The following is a 20,077-nucleotide window of genomic DNA, read 5'->3' on the forward strand; positions in this document are numbered from 1 at the left end:
ATTGATGTCACTTTTACTACTTTAAAAATCACGACAGTCCAACTATATAACAAGCTTTTGAAGAGAGAAATCCAAATATGAAGACAATACAATCCATCCTCATGCATTGCATATCTTTTAATATATTTGTCAATGAGAATGATTGCAGTTCGGAGGAAATTGAGTACAAACATTAAAACTCCATTATTGCATCAGATTAAAGTATATCAGGAAAATATACACCATCAAATAAATTTCTTTCTCCTGGCCTAAAAGTGACAAGTGTTAGGTTCGATTCCTTGAGTGGTCAATGTCCCGATCAATCATAATCTACATAGCCTGTCAATCTTTACATTTATCTACCACTTTTGGTCTTGTTTCTTTACTGAAATCCATGCTTTGAACTAACTCACTTCGGTACAAATAGCGGTCTATGTCGCTCAAGTACAACAGCCCAAACACGTCCGAAGCAAACCGGCCCGCCAAAATTCCCAAGCAAACGGACAACCTCATTATTCACTGAGGGGAAAATGGCCTGATCATCTGTCGCTTCACCAAAGGTGTCCGTGCAGCAAGTTTTGAAAGAAGCATAAGGGCTGCTTTCACGGAAATAAAAAACCCTTGTAGCAATTCTAAAGCAAAGTTCAACTACTGACAAGGGTGGAATGGTGTGACCATAATTTTGTCACGAAGTCTTAGAATGCGCAAATGGCTTCAAATGCATAAAGGACTTGAACTATTTTCGGCTTAAACAAACCTGTTGGACACACTCATTGGTCACAAAGACATTGTTTTACTCATTCACAGAAATTCTTCCCTCCACTACTTCAATCTGATTTGGCGCTTTTGGATAACTTGGTTCTCTCTCCGTTCTCTAACTTCTATAACGAAAACAAATTAACGGCCCCGTAAAAATTTACGACTGTGCGGTGACACCTCTTGCCATTCAATTGTCAATTATGTTACAAATGTAATCAATCAATTACAATAACCACGAGCTCCTAGAAATATGGACTGCAAACGAGCTTCCCGCCGGATCGGCCGCCTGCTCTTGGTCATGTAGCCACTCTGAGCCACTTTTCCAATAAAAGCAATAAATTAAGAAACACAAATCACTTGAATTAAAGGTAGCTCATTTTTTTAGCATTGACTTCTAAAGTGGTTCCTTTCAAAGTGATATGGTCAAAAGCTTACATGGCTTAGATATAGGCTTAAAATTCGAATTTTACCTGGTGTTTGCAACATGACTTTGACCACCTCTCCTGATTTCCCTAAGCATCACAGTTTTGGTTACAAATTTGGCCACGTTCATCTATTCAACAAGATCTTGTGGTCGTATCAAGTGGCTGTTTGACATTAAGTGCACAATTTAGGAGATTGGAAATTTTCACTTTCGTTCGCAGTCCACATATCGAGAAGTCTGAGGACCAGCTCTATCTAGTCCGGGTGAGAGAAATGTGGAAGAGAGCTACGTAGTTTTCGGGAGCTCTGTCCGAAGTTGTTGTCTACCACCATGTCTCCATACGTTGCGGTTCCTTTAGCACTAAGTGCTTTTTTTTTTTTTTGATAAGGTATTATAAGTAAGGCTTAAGTCATTTTGAATGATTGATTGGGTTGGCAAGCTCGAAACTTCGAGCTCTTTGTCAAAGGTCAGGTTAAATCCGCCCCATGTCATTACTCGACCCAATTCTCTACGCCGAACTGATGCCATCCGTCAATTTAGTGAGTGATAATTATTCTACTGCAACAAATTCTGGTTCGATCTAGATTCTCGAAACTATTTTTGAAAGAGGCGAGACGATGGAGCACCCTTGACATTATTTGCCACGGGAGTTGAACCTCAAGTACGCGTCGTCATCAATTCTCCATAAACATGAAAAAAACCTGCTTCGTTTTCAAAATCGATTTCCTTTCTTAATCAAGCCACCTGATGAGAATGTAAACAAATTGATCTGTTGCGAACATAGGATGATGATGATGATAGTAACTAAATGTGATTGGTCCGGGCTTGAGGCCTTTACATGAAATCGTCGGTACCTAAGACTTCGATCTGGCCCTCACGATCACGGAGAGATTCTGGAATATGTTCATCCGGGACATGCAGCCATTTGCCTTTCCTTTTCCGCTTTGATTTTCTGACATAATTCCCAGATCCGACGCCACTGTTGTACCCGGGGGCAGAGATCGTGGGTTCGGGATACTCAGGATCGGGTCCAAGCTCGTTGGATCTCGATCCGGCCACGGGCAGCTTCCGATACTTGACGAAGTGACAAGTGAATATGGACGGTTGCTTCTCGTAGGTAACAAAATCGAAGAGCACGCCATGCTTCAAGGCAATGTGACTGACGGGTTGACTGACCCCTCGGCCGCACAACTCGCACACGTCCTTGCTCAGTGGGTAGCGGGCTCTGATTTCCGCGGCGAAGTGACCCACCAAATGGGTGCGCAATTTAGACGCGGAATCGAAGCCCGAGAAGCAGATGTAGCACCGATCATTGAACGGAGCCCCGTTGCTCAACGCCGCCGGTCCCGGCATCGGGCTGGGCGTTTCTCTGGGGGATTCTTGGGCGTAGTGGGGGGGCTGGACTAAGCGGGCAGTCGAGACTGGCGTTCCAGCCGTGCGAGGCCATCGGACGATGGCTTTGCGGTCCACATCAACGAACGAGACTCCCGAGAGATCGATTTGGAGCACGTTGGCCAACTCGCTGATGTCCATGAATCGGTGATGGGTGCAAATCCCCACGCTCCCCGTGTAACAGAGCGACAGTAGATCTCGAAATACAGCCACGGGGAAGTCGGGAAGAAAGATGTCCAGCGAGGGTTGAGGATGATAACACGGCGAGAAGTGGCACGGACATTGGACCTGCTGCACCATTTGGGCTATCAAGGCGGAGTATTGGCACAACACCAAGGAATGGCCTTGGACAGTGATGAATTCCGACATCATTCCACGTGTTTTTCGTACCACAAACCGAATGTCCGTGTGGTGGGATTTGAGGAGACACGTTTTCGTGTAATTGGTCAGGTCTTCATCCGTCTCTCTTTGGAGCAGACTCGTGGCTGTGTTGGACAGATCGTTGAAGCGAGCAAACTCGGCAACCATATGGGATCCCATGAGATGGCCAGATCCGTCCTCTTCCTCGTCGACGAGATGCTCCTGTTTCACTACCACCAACTCAGAGGAGGTACACGCCAAATGAGGCTGCTCACCCTCCAACGCATCGCCCACATTCTTGGTCATGGCCTTGCACGGAGGAGTCATCATCAAGTCCTGATTGCTCTTAAGCCCGGTTTCACCCTTGGACAGGCCGACCGCTTCAGTAAGCTTACCATCCGAGGACACTTCCAGGATTCCCATACTAACGACGTTGGCCTTCACATCTCCTTTTCTAATCGAATCGTCGCTGCTGCTTCCCTGTTCTTGGTTGGCCGACTTGACCGATGATCCCAGGATCACGCTTGACTCTTCCGGATCATGTTCAGCCGGCGTTTTGACCTCGGGGTTATCAGCTTTTTCGACTTGCAGCACTTCCATACTAATCTCGGGCGCCAAGCTCGCAATTTGTGGCATATCCTTCTCCAAATCCTCCTCCTCCTCCTCCTCCACATTGGTGCCATTTGATGGCGTCTCCGGTGGAGCCTGTGCCGCCGCATTCGGGGTGGATAGCTCGTCTGGTTTGAAGCTATCTTCCGAAATTATCCTTACTTTTGAAGGCAGAGCCTCGGAAAAGGCATCAACCTTCTTCTCCACGCCGGCAGGCTCAGCCTCTTGCCATCATCCTGGACGGATGTCGTCGTGCTTGTCGTGGCCATGCTTAAATCCGCCGAGGCGACAGCGGAAATTGCCAATCCCGTGGATTGATCCTCCTGAGTGAGCAGCAAAGGCGGAGGAGACCTCAGAGGCGCCGACGATGGTTCAGGGCGGCGATCGACTGGAGTCTGCGCTGCTCTCGGATCCAACCGGGGCGTGGGGTATTCGAATTCGTCCTGACCACTTCCATGCTAAGCTGCATCACCGTGGCGAGGTCTGCTCTTCCGCCCGAGGAATCGAATCCTCCACGACGCCCGGATGAGAATCCAGCTCCTGGGAATTGATTTCCATCGACGAATGAGGCGGATCAAGGAGGGGCGGATGAGGATCCATGATCAAAAGGCAATTCTGTTCGTAGAGTGGCGCTGTTCCTATCACACGAGAAGGGAGGGAGGGGAAAAGGGGGGGGGGGGACAATTATTTACTACCACAACTTAACCCATGAGCACCATAGTTGCCAGGTGTTTGATCGGGAAAGATGCCAAAAAGTGTGGCCAATGGACCAAAAAAAAACTGAAAAGGCAAAAAAGGATCAAATGCCATAGATGCAAGTGCTTGATGGCATTGAGTCTTGATTAGTCACGCCTTGATTCAATTTTGTCATGGCATCAAACCTCTTTGTTTGTCATGAGTTAGAAACCAAACTTAAATCAGGCTCCTCAAGCGTCAACCCTCAAATCATGCACAATCATTCTTAAAAACGGTACATAAGATACCGTGTGAATTAAATGAACAACGCACAATTGAATACTTTGATTCTTTGATTTTCAGTTCATATAGTTTGATATTTTGACTTGTTTTATAATTCCTACTGGGTGAGCAATCAAAAGCATTGGCACAACTAACTCTCGTTATGCGGTAGCAATGATTGATGAATTATTTAACGCCATTGAAACTCTTGGTCCTGAAGATCCTCAACATTAAAAAAAAACAGACGAAAAAATTTGAAATCGAGAAGCACAGAAGCACAAAAATCTTATTTTCCATCCAAAGTAAGTAACAGCCAAGATGACGAAATAACAAACAAGATGTTTCTTATTGTGAGTCCTTCAATTTAAAATTGGTAAACTGGGTTGAATAAACAGTTGAGACAAAAATGCCACTTTTGAGAAGAAATTTGCCATGCAGGAAATCAGCTGCCACGAAAAAGTCAAAAGTGGCACCCAAAGTTGCCATCTGGCAACCATGAAAAGTACGGCTCCGCAACAACCCTTCAACAGCTGCGGTCAACGGATCAGTGTGTCCAGATAGCTGGCGAGAAAAAGCGCCAAATGTTTTAAAACGGGCAAGAATCATCGGATCTACACCATTGATAGCTTGATTTCTTCAATTTAAGTCTCCTCTTCTTAGGTGAATCTTATTTTCGGACGGTCTGAACATTTTCACCCACGTCATTTTCTATTTTCTCGTTCATCACAAAAATAACTGGAATCTTCACATGCCACGCACGTGCTTAATGATACACTGAATATTTGTTTTCCGTCAGATCTTGAAGTGGAATGATATAATCAATTGCTTGATTCTGATGTGATTGTTAATTGTAGCAATTTGTAGGGAAAGAAGGAAAAAAAAGAGACGCCAAGCACACAAACATTTCGCGCGAATAGCGCCAACCATGGGGGGGGGGCACTGCGAATGAAGATGGCTTGGATTCGGTAAACGTTATTCTCCACCGATTAGTTGGTGGTGCTACTTTTTTTCATCTTAACCTGACCTAATAAAACCTAAAGCAACCTTACCTAACCTAACCCAACCTAGCCTAACACGATATTAAAAAACCCTTAAAGTCTCTATCTAAACCTTTTAACATTTTGCCACAAATTTAAAAAATGAGCGACGCCAACTAATCGGTGGAGAATAACGTTTATTCGGGAATCCTTATTTTGTTCTGCCGGCCGACCGATAGTCCTCGTTGGTTGACAAACAGGCCGATATATAGTCAGGTACCCCAGGAAAAATATCCAGTTATATTGCTCATGTGTGTTTTATGGGTCATTATGGTTTACATAAGTGATTAAGATTCTATACTTGGCTACGATGTTTGTACAATATGGTCATGTAAGACTCAACGAGCCTTGCCGGTCAAGGGTCGTGCTTCTTCCGCCGTCTTGGTCACCGCAGCCATAATCTGGAACGGTTCTTTTGATAAAACTTGAAGCTTGGCATGTTATGTTGACAGTAAGTCTTGCCTCATCCTTGGACGGAGATATACGATTGGCCTTGGACTTCACCCAGAAGGTCGTCATCTCGCCTTTACCCTTGACGTTAACGGTTCCCCTTTCCTTAACCACATAACTCGATGGTAGTAGTTCCTTCGTAGCTCTGAAGGTCAGTAGAAGTAGGCTTTCAGTTTTGTGCAAGTCCGGTAACATGATCATGTTGGTCTTACTTCGAAATATGAATCATTTGCTCATCGCCAAACGACATCATCCGCGAGGAGGTATTCATGGCATCCCCTGTAATACGGGGGAAAGAGCAATGAGAGCTTGGAAATGAAAAGAATAGATGAACCAGGATCATTGGAGAGATTCACCCACCAAACAGGCAATATCTGGGCATTTTGTTGCCCACAATGCCAGCCACCACCATTCCGCTGTGAGATCCCAAACGAATTCGCACATGGGCATCTGGTTGATCTTCGAACTCTGGCCGTGGATCCTTGACAAAGGTCACACAATCCCGCATATCTAGGGCCATGTCCATGATCTTCTCGGCATGGTTTTTGACCTAGGAGTGACGCTTGCAAGCAATGTGTGCAATAATTTCCCATGGCACGAGAAGGTGGCCGGGTTTTGGAAAGTTTTGGAAAGTTTTGGAACATTAATTTACAGCACGCAACAAACTCACCCGTTCTGGGGCTCCGCTGACGCCCACAAAAGAATCTTTGACTGTCTCCACCTTATAGACAGCGTTTTTATCCGTGAGCAAGTCGAAGATGCCGAACATGGTATTGAGCATCTCAACGATCTTCATGCCATCACACTTGGCGCAAATATCCAAGAATGCGGGCACATCATTAAAGATGATGGTGACCTGATCGAACACCTCACAAGTCTCGACCGGGTTTAAGCCCGTTTTGACCTTCTCGGCCACGGACTTTGGGATCATTTGAGAGAGCAGATCGTCACTTCGCCTCATTTCCTCGTCCAGTCTCTTCATAGACGACTCCATCTCCTTGGTTTTTTCCATTTCCGCCTCCAAAGCGTCTTTCAACTCATTCGATTGCTGGGAACCTGATCATGGCGGAGTAGAATTAAAACCCTACACGAATCGGCCCACCAAATGCCAATGACACCACAGACTCACTGGCCAACAGAAGATCCCTCGAAAAATCGTGCATGGAGAGGTCGTTGATGTAGAGGCCGGAAAACGCCAACGTATCTAGGTCCGGGAGACTGGGCGAGCACAAGAACATGATGACGTTCCACTCTGCCATGAACATCATCTGACCTTTCAAGTGAAGGCTGTTGTCATGCTCGTCCCCGAGTAGTCCACCAGCCGCTGTCTCCTCGTTCTCTTCGGATTCATTGCTCACACCCTCACTCTGAGCAAGCACATGCATGGACCGTTCGGAGCGTGAACTTGAGGGCATGCAAAACCTACGTAATGTATGTGTTCCTACCTTTAAAAGCGCATCAATCGGCTCAACGGTCATGACTTCGAAGATGTTATTGGAGCGGGCCAAGACCAATTCGAACTTAAACTCAATCAAGGGTCGGACGAGGTCAAAGAACTCATTCATTTTCATGCCCGGAAGCTTAGGCAAAATCTGGAACCGATCGAATGGAAAAGATTTTAAAAAAAAAACCAATCTAACTACGTTGAAACATGACTGTGTATAGGTTACCTGTGACAGTGACCTGCCGATGGTTTGGATGACCATATCCTCGCCGTAAACCACAATAAAGGGGAAAATTTCGAACAGAATCGACGACGAAACCGCCGGGAGTCGGGCCTCTTCTCGGATCAGGGCAGAGTTCCGATTGTTGCTCGGTTTATTGTCGAACGTCAACTGCATTTCGGGCTCATTAGTCATCATTAGTGTTGGGGTGCATAAACGAAGTTAGCACTTCATAGGCAAATTGTAAAGTGCGGGTGTGCGGGTTTACCTTGAAAGACACATGTATGGTGTCAAATTTGACCTCTTGGTCCAAAACCTCGATCTGAAGATCGAGCTTGTAGAAAGTCTCCGCTACAGATCTCAATTGACCAATGGTGTAGTGCACAAAGCCTCTCCGTTTGCTCCGATAATGAAGCTCAAGTCCTGTGTCCGTCTCATTGTCACAGAAATAGGAAGGAGCCCGTAATCTACACGGGTTCAATGGGACAAAATTACCGTAAAGTAATGAAAGGTTTGAACCAACAAATTGCGGCCCCTTCTGCCCAGTTTAGTTTACCTTGGATACGAGAATTTCAAGTACTCGTGAAGGTTATCCAAGCCGTTGAGGAAATCTCGGAGTTGGCGTCCCAGGAGAGCTAAGACATCTCCGTAGCCGAACTGACCCAAGAAGTTCACGAAATAATATCCCATACCTTCGAAGAATTCAGAGTCCTTGCAGCCCAGAAACTGGAACGCCTTCTTAGCCATTCGACCCATCAATTGCTCGGGGTATACCTAGATTAAGTAAGGGATTTAAAGGACAGGAAATTCATGGTAAAATCGGAGGCGGCACCCTGCTTGAGGGTAATGTGGGGAGTGAGAACCTAGACACCTGCCACAGCCTACTCAACTTCTAACTTTCGTTTGTGTTTTCGCGGCCTTTTCTAAAGTACATTTCGTCTAAATTTTTACCTTTCAATCTTTACATGAAATAAATTTGTACCCGAAGACGGAATTCGCACCCATGCTCTCTTGGCGCCATGACGTATCCTTATCGGGGTCATTAGACAACTTGGCTGCCATGGTTCCTATACAATGAATGAACTCTATATAGATCTAATTGGTGACATGGCGGGCTAGTCTTTGAATGAAGGATTGATCTAGATTGCTACATAATCATTTGCCCTAGTCTGACTTGAAAGATGACCGGATAAACAACGGTTACATTTCCCGACGAATATTCAGGGCATTACTTGTTCCTGTACTTTAGTGCTTAGAGGAGTCAAAACAGTGTTGTACCTTTTCGCCTTGAAAATTTGTCCTGTTTGTTAAACACCTGAGCAAAAGCTGTATTCAACACATGACCCCTTTCATTCTAATCTGTAAACATTAGGAACAGTTAGGTTTAGAGTTGCGCTCCATTCCCTTTGCTTTTTTTTCTCATTGAGATGACAACGTCCCATAAATCGGGAAAAATGAAGGAAAATAATCAATTTAAGAAGGTTTATAAGCTCCTGGTCACCCAAAATAAAAACATAGAGGAGAGGAGCAACACGAGGCTGCTATAAAATTGCCTGATGCCAGTCTAAGTTCTCTGGTTACAAAATGCCAAAATTGAGGGTACAGTCTCACGTTCTTTCTTGAATTTCCATTACTTCGCATGGTAGAGAGAGGAGGAAATGTTATTTTTTTTTTTTTCTTTGAATATATTTCGCTCTCAGTCTGACCAAGTTTCGGATCAGACCAAAAAAATCATATTTTATTTATTGTTTATGTTGCTGCCCATGTGTAAAAAAGAGTGCTGGGATTTAAAAAAAGAAAAAAACCGAATAATTTGGAAGATGGAGAGAATTCAAGAAAAAAAACAGCCGCCAAACGCCATTGTCTCTGGCATAGCAGATGGGCACAAGTACAGTTTAAAGTACGTAAAGCTCTAGGCACAGGTAACTGACATTTCATACACAAATAGAGGGAAGGGCATTGAATGGTAAAATTAGTCCGATTCTCTTCTCCTGGCGCCAACCAACTTCTTGAAGGACGAGACACTTTGAACCATACGGGTACTCAGGGGAAGCGAGATCCACTGATCCACGGTCTGCACGAAGAAGGAATTCGACCGGGAAGAAGATTTTGATCCTTTCCGACACGTCACTGACCATTCGGAACACGTCCTCCGTCGAATAGACATTCCTTACAGCCATGCTTCCATTGAATATTTTGTAAGAATTGACCAAATCGCTATCGATCCTCCTCTGTTCTAGTGAAGGCAGATCCCACAAGCGCAACCGTTCCGGACATTCCAAACCAATGGCCTCTACCGAAAGCCTCGTCATTCTTCTCTGGACAGACTCCAAAACCTCACGAGAATATTTCAGGGCTGGAGACCAAGCAGAGGACGCATGTTCAAGAGTTGGTTAAACGTAGATGATGTACAAAGGTTTGAGCGCAGAAAGACGCCGAGTGGAGAAAAACCGTTTAATGATTCCAACCATCGAATTAGCACAACTGGCCACTTTGGCACAGTGGGCCGCTAACGTCATTTTTCCGTCATAGTGGATGCCCAGGTCCTTTTTTTGCTCTACCTCGGATATTGGGCCACCACCCAGGACATAGATTGGCCTGGCTTTCATGCTCTTGCCAAAGCGCACGACTTTGCTCTTGGTAGCATTGAACCCCGTCCGGTTCGAAAGAGACCACCCATGAATTTGATCCAGAGCACATTGCAAATCGATTTGATCACGTACAAATGAGATGGCACAAAAGATTTTGGATTCATCGGCGAATTTGAGGGCACTCACTGGCTTGTTGACAACCAGATCCTTCATGTAAACTGAGAAGAGAAGGGGACCAAGTACATTCCCTTGAGGAATTCCAGAAGACACACTTTGCCAATCCGAAGAGACCCCATCTAAAGTAACCCGCCGGGCACGCTCTACCAACCAGTGATTAATCCACCTCAACGTCATCCCCCAATACCCAACTTAACAAGCTTTCCAAGCAAAATTTCATAGTTGGCTTTGTCGAAGGCTTTGGTAAGATCGAGATAAACCGCATGAACCTCCTTCCCATCCTCCATCGCGTGCGATACAAATTCGTTGAACTCGAGGAGATTGGTCGTGCATGATCTCCCAGGGAAAAAGCCATGTTGCTCGTTCTCAATAAGACCACCCTCCGAGAAAAAGCTCCAAATCCGATCCTTCACGAAACATTCCATGCCCTTCCCTTTTACGCTGGTTAAGGATGTTCGATGATATTGAACGGAGGCTTTATAGCCTTGACATATTTGAGGATCTTACATGTGCCAAATTCGCCCCTTACGTTGGTCCCCCCCTGGATCTGAACAAACACCTACATCTACTGACCCATCACAAGGTTCGAACACAGACGAAAAATACTTGTTAAATTCTTCAACCTTATCATGAATATCGCTAATTACATTCCCCGCGTCATCTGGAATTGGTTCTACTTGAGATCTACCAGGTTTTTTGAAGTACGCGTAAGATGATTTGAGTTTCTTAGATTTCGTCAGCTTCTCTTCGTACTTCTTTTTCACTTTGCGTGTATCGGATTATGCAATTTTAGCAAGACAAGCATATTCCCCCTTATGTTCCATTCTATTGGACGACCTAAACTTTGCTCAAAGTTTATCACGTTTGCGGATTTGAGACAGAAGGCGCTTTTCTAACCATGAAACCCCATTGAATTCCACCACCCAGTTATAATATGGCAAACATGGAATGGCATTCTTTAAACTTTTCTTTTTTCAACCAAAGAATGGAGCTCCAAATTAGTATTATCAGACAATGATGAGCCTGGTCTGGCCTCAAATTGGCCTCAGTTTGGAACTTCACACACATTTCAAGTTTAGCGCTCTCTCCAACCCCGTTGGCCCTGAGTTTCAGCATTGCCATTGGTAGAGCCATTGGCCGCGAGAAAACAAAAGTGGCCTCCAACCTTTTAATTGGCCACCAAGTTCCTACTTTGAAATTCAATGGCCACAAAGACAGTCATCTGGCCTCAATCCCTTAATTTGGGCTCCAGGGACCCAACTTTTAACACTTGATGATCATTTTGCACTTCGTTTGGTCATTAGTTAGGACATAATAAGTACCATTTCTTAGCAAAACTTTTAAGAAGGCAGGTTTGACACATCTTATAAACTGATTGGAACAAGAGCGGAGTTGCTCTGGGAACCTTGGGGTCCGTTTAATGGCCGAGGCAGGTTTAAGACCTCCAAGGTAGCAAGTTTTGGTCAAATAAGTCCAACATAATGAAATGAAATGGCAAATGAACATCACTCGTTCCTCAATAAAAGGAACAGATACCATATTTTCTTAATTTTAGGTTTGGTTTTTCTCGGTTTTGTCTAACTGCTCCAAGGAATGTTATCACCAGTACTATTAAAATAAAAGGTTATGATTTTTTTTATTTATCATCTTTCAATCTTTATTTGTTATTTGGTCTACCAAACGAATTTGATTTGGCAGACCGAACAAGTCCTCGAATGTAGGGTTGATCTGACATGCTATCTAAAAAATTGTCCCAGTCTGACTTGCAAGATGCTAGCCGATCAACGAGGGAAGCAACTTGTATCACATCCTTATATCGCATTGTCACACATAGAGTGTAGCAAGATTCCTCTAGCCTGGCAAAGGACTTAGAAGGAATGTACTCTTGGATTACTGAGAGTAATATGGCTCTGAACGGAATGAAATTCCCTACGAATATTAGAGGACAGCAAATTAAACAATGAAGGAGCCCGAGAAAGAAGAGAAGTGGACCTCATTGTTCGAACTAGCCTGGATTCTCGAAGGCCTGAAGGTGCTCTCAAAATGCACATTAAGCCTCTGCGCTCACTTGAATTGACCCTAAATCCTAGGTTGGGACAAAGCTCATGGATACTTTTGAAGACGTACAGTATCAGATACCTTTCGTACCTTCTCTGAACACTGTACAGTCCCAACTTTTCTAGCCTCTCACAATATGAGAGCTCTCTCAATCCTGTGATGTTCCTAGTGAAACATCTTTGGACTTGCTCGACCTTTTGCAAACCTGCTGAACTCATTGGAGCCCAAATGGGTGAGGCATATTCAAGATGCGGCTGGACAATCGACTTGTACAGAGTTAGCATCGTGATGCTATCTCTGGATTTAAACGTGCGATATATCCAACCACACGTTTAAAAAGCCTCACCCACCTTCAAGTGGAAATGTTCATTGAACTTTCCATCATTCTGGAGGACTACACCTAAATCTTTCATAGATGAGACCTGCTCAATATCTTTACCTCCATTATCTACGAGTGGAGTATTCTATGGAGTTGATCTAAACGTCATTGAACGGAATTTCATTCCGTTCAGGGCCATATTACTCTCAGTTACCCAAGAGTAGATTCTTTCTAGGTCCATTGCTAGTGGGTTTTGGACATTCCTACCAGAAACTAACTTGGTATCGCCAGCGTAAGAAGAGAGACTGGCAGTAATACTAAGCTTTTGAAGCGGGGCAACGTATAATACAAGAACGGAGGGGCCCTAAGATGGAGCCCTGAGGAACACCTGACTTGACATCATGTATGCCACTAAGGGATCCTTCGACCTTAACAATTTGCTTCCTATCCTGAATGAAGTCTTCCAATTGAGAACCTTGCCTTGTATCCCAATGTCATGAAGTCTATTCAACAAAAGTCCATGATCTACTTTATCAAAGGCCTTGGCAAAATCAAGATAGACAACATCAACTGACTCATGCCTTTCCAGTCCCTCAATAACCTGCTCTATACTATGTTCAATCAGTTGGGTAACCGTGCTAAAATATGCTCGGAACCCATGCTGGCTAGGAGGAAGGACTTCATGAATATCAAGAAATTCAACAAGTTTGAACTTCATGATCTTCTCAAACACCTTCGCAATATTCGAAGTAAGAGAAATCGGCCTATAGCTACTGAGGAGCGACTTATCTCCTCCTCCTTTAAAAATTGGAACAACGTCAGCTAATTTTAGTGACGATGAAAACTTGCCCTGATCCAAAATGGAACGCTTGAAGTACGAGATAACAGGAGCAAGAACCAGTGAGCATCTCATCAGAAACTGAGATGCTACACCATCAGGAGCAGGAGAGCTCGAGAGTCTCAAGTCGCAAAACGGCACTCTCTGTTAAGATTGCCTTAAATTTTTTAAAGCTTCAAGTTTTCTCATTTGCTAAGAGAGAAACAAAAGGTTAAATGCCACTCTGGAACGTGGAAAAGGGAACGAGTAACGAGCGTTTTTTTTTTTAATTTTTGGGTCGTTACAATTACACCATTGTAAAATGTAATGGGATTACAGTTCCTTTTTCGAAACAGTAGAGAATCTCTGTTATTTTCTTACTCCTGCCCTGGTTATTAATAGTTATGAAAAAGTGTATTATTACATGAAACTGCTATTTGACATGCTTCAATCACTGAAAAAAGATATTAACAATAATGGCCTCCAAGTGGCCCCCTTTTTACTTTGAAATGGCTTTCAAATGGAAAGTTTTGAGCACGATATTGGCCTCAAACAGCAATGGAAATCTGGCAACGTTGCCCAGTCTAGTTTGATATCTGGTTTTACGTCCTCCAAACCGGCCCATGGGTTAATTATTGACTCTGCGCTTTCCATCGAACTTACGTGGTGAACGGAGAAAGTTGGCGAATCAATGTTGGCCAATCGCCTCACTTGGTCCCAAGACTCTTCGCCATACTTGAGCTTCAGATAACCCGCAAAATTTTCAAAGATCAAACCGTACATGTTCCCGCCAATTCCCAGTTCAACTGGCTTGACTTAATCAGAAGCATGCAATAACCCTTTCGACTTTCGAAAGAGAATTATTTTACCTGGTGACGGTTGACTGATGAGATTGAATCTTGGCGTGTTGTGAGCCAGCCGTGTTCCAAAGGTTGCCTGACCACTTAGTTCGAACTCGAGGATGGATTCGAAAAAAGCACTCCGCTTGGCTTCGGGAACATGGCGGGGATCCCGACGATCCCGACGATCCCACTAAGTGGGAGCGTGAAGCCATGCGCACGGTCGTAGTTGACGGTCGTCTCGCGGACACGTCGTAGATGCCAATGGGGGTTAAAGCGGACAAACTGAAGAAGGACCTCAAGACGCATTGAGTACTTCGGTTTCCGTGAAGCAGGATGACCCGCTAGCCTTGGATCAGGTAATCAATGGTAGGTTCCGATACATGGGAATGTGAATCGTGCCAATTACTACCTTAGTACCCTATGTCCTGGGCAGACAGATAGTATTTAATTAGGGGTTATCTTATAGTATAACAGATAGAAGTTTGAGCTCCCGCGCTAAGTACATATGGCGCACATATTCCTCAGACATTTTAGAAGTGGGATGGTAGGGAGGAGGAGATCGGACTTAAGAAGCAATCAGCATTAAATGCGTAGTACATATCATCCCTTGGGACACAAAAATCAAATTCAGAAATGACACAGCATGTTAGGTTATTACCAGGGCATTAGTCGTTCCTCAATAAATGGAACGAATTACAGTTACAATTACTTTGGTCAAAAATACTAAATTCGTTACACAACCATTATTCAAAAAAAAAAGATGTAAAACTTTTACTAAAATTTGAGGTGACTAATATCTTATGGTTTTTGCCCCATCCAGACTATATTTCACTAAAGAAATTGTGTTTTTGGCTTCAAGCAGTCCTAAAATGCGTAAAATTTGAAGACTTCGTGTCATCTGTTTTCAAAGTTGAGCATTGGCATTCAATTTTGGCAGAGTTGTTCAAAATGCACTTCATTATAATGCTTTGAGGAGTCAAGATTGGGACTCTAGATGGGGTAATGATTGTTGAGGGTTGAAGCATTGTCGCAAAGGTCATGATGGCAAACCGGTTTTGATTAGCCTTTGTCAAGTCAGTGAAGCGTCCTTGTTTGATGGCTGAATTAAGTCCATGGAATTGTGGAGTCTTGGGAAATTTGACGCATCATGCTCAAGCCAAAGAAAGAATTTCCTTGCTGCACTGAATTAGGTCTTCAGCCCAACGGAATTTGATTGAGAATATGTGAACAATAAAGCAGCAAATGCAACATGATTTAAATCTAAAAGCACCCTCAGAGTAGTTAAGAGCCAGCACAATTTTCAACCCTGACTTCCATTGCTTATTTAATATGCTAGATGGATGGAGGCTCTGTTGAGCCTTAAGTTTCCTCAACTGTCATGAGATAAACAAAAAACTAAAGGCCAATCTTGAAGTTCAAATTAGGAACTAATAACGAGCAATTCTTTTAGTTTTTCGGTCGTTACAATTGCATCATTTTAAAACGTAATTGAATTAGTACAGTTCCTTTTTCGAAAAAAGGAACGATTTATTGTAATTTCGTTACAAAAGCCCTGGTTATTACCTTATGATCCCATTCTTAAAAAATGCTTGAACTTCATCAGGGTTTATCCTGATCTTGAAGGAAACCTAAATCATTCACATTTTTATTTGCTTGAACTTAATTTTGTTTGAGAGTTCCTTAATCAAATTTTCTCAGCTTTCCTTGAATACACAACTGACAAAGAAACCGACTAGTGCCTTTTAATGTGGTTGCCTCATCTACCAAATTTTGCCAATTGTACTACTATCCCTTGAAAAAGTGTCCGAGTGCGCTCAAAGTTGTGTCCGTTATACTACAAGATACCCTGATTTGGTACTAGTGTTCCTACTCCAGCCGAACTTGACCGTTCCAAGTATATTCGATGCTACCAACCAGCCGGAGGTGCTGGTGCTCCCGGTAAGTCCTACGTACAATGTCGACCCCCACCTCGATCCGTGACGATAATCTCAAAATCTTACATGAACAAGTAGGTTGTGCAACAACCGCAACGCATCGATCAAAGGAGACATGTCATTCATACATTGTTCAGTGATCGAGGGATTGCATGTTTTACAGACAAGTCCCAAGGATCCAGTGGCCCCCTCAGCCGGATCTTTATTTTTTTTTTTTGAGATGTTGTTCCATGATGCACCTCTGGTGGGAAAACACTCTTGTGGAGCACGTTATTACCGCCTGGGACACGCCCTAAGTCAAAGGTGTGGCAATGGGAAACGCGTGTTTCCATCACGAATCACCAATGAATTGCAACTGGTTCGTTGAGCAAATTCAAATTGATGATCCCTGAAGAGAAGATGTGAAGTCTTCTATTGTGTGATCTCCAGTAGGTTAGGGTTATAGTGAAGACACGGCCGGCCGAGCTTTAACATCATTTCAAGGGGTTTATTATTAGGAGGTTGCACAAAGCTCCCGACGAAGAACAGACTTCTTCGTCTTATGTAGTGGGAGGGTAGCAATAATAGTAATAGTTGTGATACTAATATAATGACACTAATTCTTGGGTCAGGAAGGGGGTAAAGGGATTTGAAGTCGAGTTATCCGTTGAGAATGATATTTGTTGCGGTGGAACAAATCATGTGGGTATTGTTGTGGGCGTTAGCGGCTCCACCCGTTCCGGACGCAGAGGAAGGGCTTTTGGGTGAGGAGCACTCGTCGGCCGACTCAAATTCCTTGGCCAAGGGATTGAGCCTGGCCAGGATTGGCTCTGACAAGGATCTCGAAATCTTGGGCATCGAACAAATCAGGTTCTCTACCACTGCCAGGACTTGTTGAAACGATGGCCGCTGATCGCGATCATGTTTAATGCAATTTAACAGCATCCGCTTCAAGGCTTGGGGCGTATCCTTGCGGATCTTGTCCATGTTGGGGACGACCTGACCAGTGCCGACCAGCCACAGAATCTGGGGAAGAATAGAGAGTCAAGACCCTGACAAGACTTCAAAGCTGCTACTGGCCAGAGATCTTGGCTTTGGCTTTGGCGTGCTAACCTGGTCAACCGTGAGGTTCTTTTGGTGACACCGGGTGCCATTCGGCCGGCTTCCACCATCGGAATAGGGCAAGATCCCTGACAAGAGCTCGTACAAGACGATCCCGAAAGCGTAGACGTCACTGTGGAAACTGAAGGCCTCTTCCGAGGTGATTTTGATCACTTCCGGAGCCATCCACAATACCGAACCTGAAACGTATCACACGACACACTTTTGAAATAATTCCCATTGATTAAGGTTCGTTCTGCCTGCCTGCCTGCCTGCCTGCCTGTCTGCCTGCCTGCCTGGCTGGCGTGGCGCACTCACCTGTGGGTTGTCTGACCACTTGGGAATCCTTCCATCTGGCTTTCACTGTGGCGAGCCCAAAATCACCTATCTTCACCGTGAACTTGTCGTCGTGTAGAAAGATGTTGTTGCTCTTCAAATCGCGGTGAATTATGTTCTTGGCGTGGAGATAACTAGGGAGAGAGAAAAAAAGAAAAGACTTATCAGGATCTATCTTTGTTTTCAATGACGATGCCATTGAGTCGACCGATTATCCTACTTACTCCATGCCCTGTGATGTCTGCCTGGCAATCTCAATGATGTTGATCAGCTGGAACTTCATCTCGTCCACGTGGATGTGCTTATGAAGCGACGATCCTTCGCACCATTGTGTGATAATGGCTAAAATCTTCTTGGTGCACACACATCCCAGGAACAGAAGGATGTTCACATGTCTAGAAACGCAATTCCAGCTACAAATCCAGACTCAGATTTCATTCAACCCGAAGAGACCCGGATTACCTGGTCAATTTCAGTAAGGCCACTTCATTCCGAAATGCGTAGATTTGCTCGAAACTAGGATTCTTCACATTCAGTGTCTTGACGGCCATGGGTCCGTGCCAATAGCCGCGATACACGGTGCCGAACGAGCCTTGGCCAATATTCTTCTTGTAGACCAAGATGTCTTCGGCGGGAATCTCCCAATCCTCGATGGTCTCCTGGTTTTCCTTGGGTACGCCTCCCGTGCCGCCTCCGGTCCCGCCTCCTACGGCTTTGATTTTTTTGGAAGCAGATTCATCGGCAGACGAAGCTCGAGCTCGCGGTTGACGAAGTGTCGAGGTTGGTGACGAGGAGACGGATCTGCTACTAATCACAAAGCGGGGGGGGGGAAGAGATGAATGTCGCAATGATCCTTCGTCAATATTGGTCAGATAATCAATCTCTATGGACACGCCATACTACCTAGAGGAGTTGTTGTTGGCTTTAGCTGTCGGACTAATGGGCGGTCCCGAAGTGGTGGGGAAGAGCACATCGAGTTTGACCATGCCTTGAGTGCGGGCCACCTTCTTGTGGTGTCGACGAAGCAAGTATTCCGGAATGGTGGCCTCTCCGGCACAAATCGTGTGCGACACATTGGGCGCGGAATTGGAGCGATCCACCTGAAATCAGAGAGCCGTCAGGGACAATTTCTTAACTTGAGTTCGAAAAAGGCACTTCTCGCGTGGGGAGATTTTGACTGTTTCAAAACCTGTACCCTACGCAAACCTCACATACTGTTCGTTTCCAAGTACGAAGGAATATTGGCGTACATTTCATTTCTTATTTCAATAAAAATTGTGCGATAATGCTGCATCGACACAAAGGTCAAATACAGAAGGAGTCAATGCTAACTAAGCACGGCATGATTATGAATCAATCTTCCAATCTTCCTTTGTAAACGGTCCGACAGCCACGCGATAGATAGGAGTCATTCGTGACTTACCTTGGAAATTGGCGAGGGCTCGGAATTTTTCCGCCCGTCGTTTCCGGCGTGTGCGCCGCGAGATCGCGGAGGATTGGGCGAGGGATACTGGAACGTGTCCCCGGTGGGTCCTCCACCGGGCATGATGATGCCCACTTCTCGCATAACATTGTTGGCGTGATGCGACAACCCGCCGAAGCCGTAATCTCCACCGGCCAGCAAGCTAAAAGCAAGTTTCATACATCAGAGATGAATTAAGACCCGGGATTTTGGACCAGTGGTGGTCAATTCATCTGCCATTAGTTGGCAGCAATATCAAGAGGTGTGGCGGCGAATGGGAGAGAGAAAGAGACAAGAGCGATCATATGATGAGAAAAGCAGCATCCCGTGAAGCAAGCCACCTGCCACTCCAGTGGGAAGGAGGGATTAATAATCAATGGTTTCCACCCGACGAGGGCGGAGCAGAAAAGCGGAAATATAGAAGTCCGTCAGTCACTACACCCTATGCCCATTCATGGTCGTGTTAAAGAAGTCGGAATGAAGGCCACGTGGGGGTGAGAAAGAGAAGAGAAGAGAAAGAGGGAAAGAGCGAGAGCGAGAGAGACAAGGAGGGTGGGCCAACACCAACCAACCAACCAACCAATCAATCAAAGCGAAGTTGCCCCTACTCATCATCATGGAATCCGATCCAATGTAAAAAGCGTCTTTGCTCGAATTGAGATCGGCCGGGAAAGAAATAACGGCTGCTGCTGCTGCTGCTGCTGCCTGACTTGAAAGCCGGGTAAGAGCTCCAATCCTTCATCGCGAGCCGTACGAGTTTTTTACGGAGGGAGGTTTGAGGGGAGGGACGGTGGATTTGAGGTTTTGGAACAAAGAGAAAACGAATTGTG

At 44.9% G+C, this 20,077-nt stretch overlaps 2 protein-coding genes across 4 annotated transcripts in view; both read right to left on the reverse strand.

Annotated features, from left to right (window-relative positions):
* Window positions 1-5,637: 5,637 nt before the first annotated feature.
* On the reverse strand, window positions 5,638-14,789 carry LOC131893046 (soluble guanylate cyclase 88E-like). 3 transcript variants are annotated; one of them, XM_059242967.1, is made up of 11 exons: window positions 14,257-14,388; window positions 8,188-8,405; window positions 7,900-8,098; window positions 7,638-7,802; window positions 7,413-7,559; window positions 7,097-7,334; window positions 6,638-7,023; window positions 6,328-6,517; window positions 6,180-6,246; window positions 5,980-6,112; window positions 5,638-5,918 (listed from the first exon to the last, which is right to left on the reverse strand). In XM_059242967.1, the coding sequence occupies exons 1-11, from the start codon at window positions 14,374-14,376 to the stop codon at window positions 5,856-5,858; spliced, it is 1,926 nt and encodes a 641-aa protein (XP_059098950.1). In that variant the 5' UTR covers window positions 14,377-14,388; the 3' UTR covers window positions 5,638-5,855. The 3 variants fall into 3 exon arrangements, with proteins under 3 accessions (XP_059098950.1, XP_059098951.1, XP_059098949.1); XM_059242968.1 differs by lacking the exon at window positions 14,257-14,388 and adding an exon at window positions 14,463-14,789 and having other exon boundaries at window positions 7,097-7,559; XM_059242966.1 differs by having other exon boundaries at window positions 7,097-7,559.
* Window positions 14,790-16,844: 2,055 nt separating this feature from the next.
* LOC131893266 (serine/threonine-protein kinase B-raf-like) overlaps window positions 16,845-20,077 on the reverse strand; it is a gene marked incomplete in the record, with an annotated part of 4,071 nt that continues 838 nt past the window's right edge. Inside the window, 8 exon segments of the mRNA XM_059243248.1 lie at window positions 16,845-17,374; window positions 17,462-17,649; window positions 17,768-17,919; window positions 18,010-18,180; window positions 18,248-18,592; window positions 18,689-18,885; window positions 19,209-19,410; window positions 19,856-19,929. Coding sequence (XP_059099231.1) covers window positions 17,009-17,374; window positions 17,462-17,649; window positions 17,768-17,919; window positions 18,010-18,180; window positions 18,248-18,592; window positions 18,689-18,885; window positions 19,209-19,410; window positions 19,856-19,929 — 1,695 coding nt within the window.

Source organism: Tigriopus californicus, chromosome 2, assembly GCF_007210705.1.
Source record: "Tigriopus californicus strain San Diego chromosome 2, Tcal_SD_v2.1, whole genome shotgun sequence".
In the NCBI taxonomy this organism is placed as follows: domain Eukaryota; kingdom Metazoa; phylum Arthropoda; class Copepoda; order Harpacticoida; family Harpacticidae; genus Tigriopus; species Tigriopus californicus.

Excerpts from the sequence above, each read along its gene's own strand:
- LOC131893046 (XM_059242966.1), bottom strand. The coding sequence starts at position 14,376 with ATGTACGGTTTGATCTTTGAAAATTTTGCGGGTTATCTGAAGCTCAAG. Across the intron at positions 8,099-8,187 it reads TTGAAATTCTCGTATCCAAG|ATTACGGGCTCCTTCCTATT; the intron begins GTAAACTAAACT and ends GAACCCGTGTAG. Across the intron at positions 6,247-6,327 it reads GCCCAGATATTGCCTGTTTG|GGGATGCCATGAATACCTCC; the intron begins GTGGGTGAATCT and ends CCCGTATTACAG.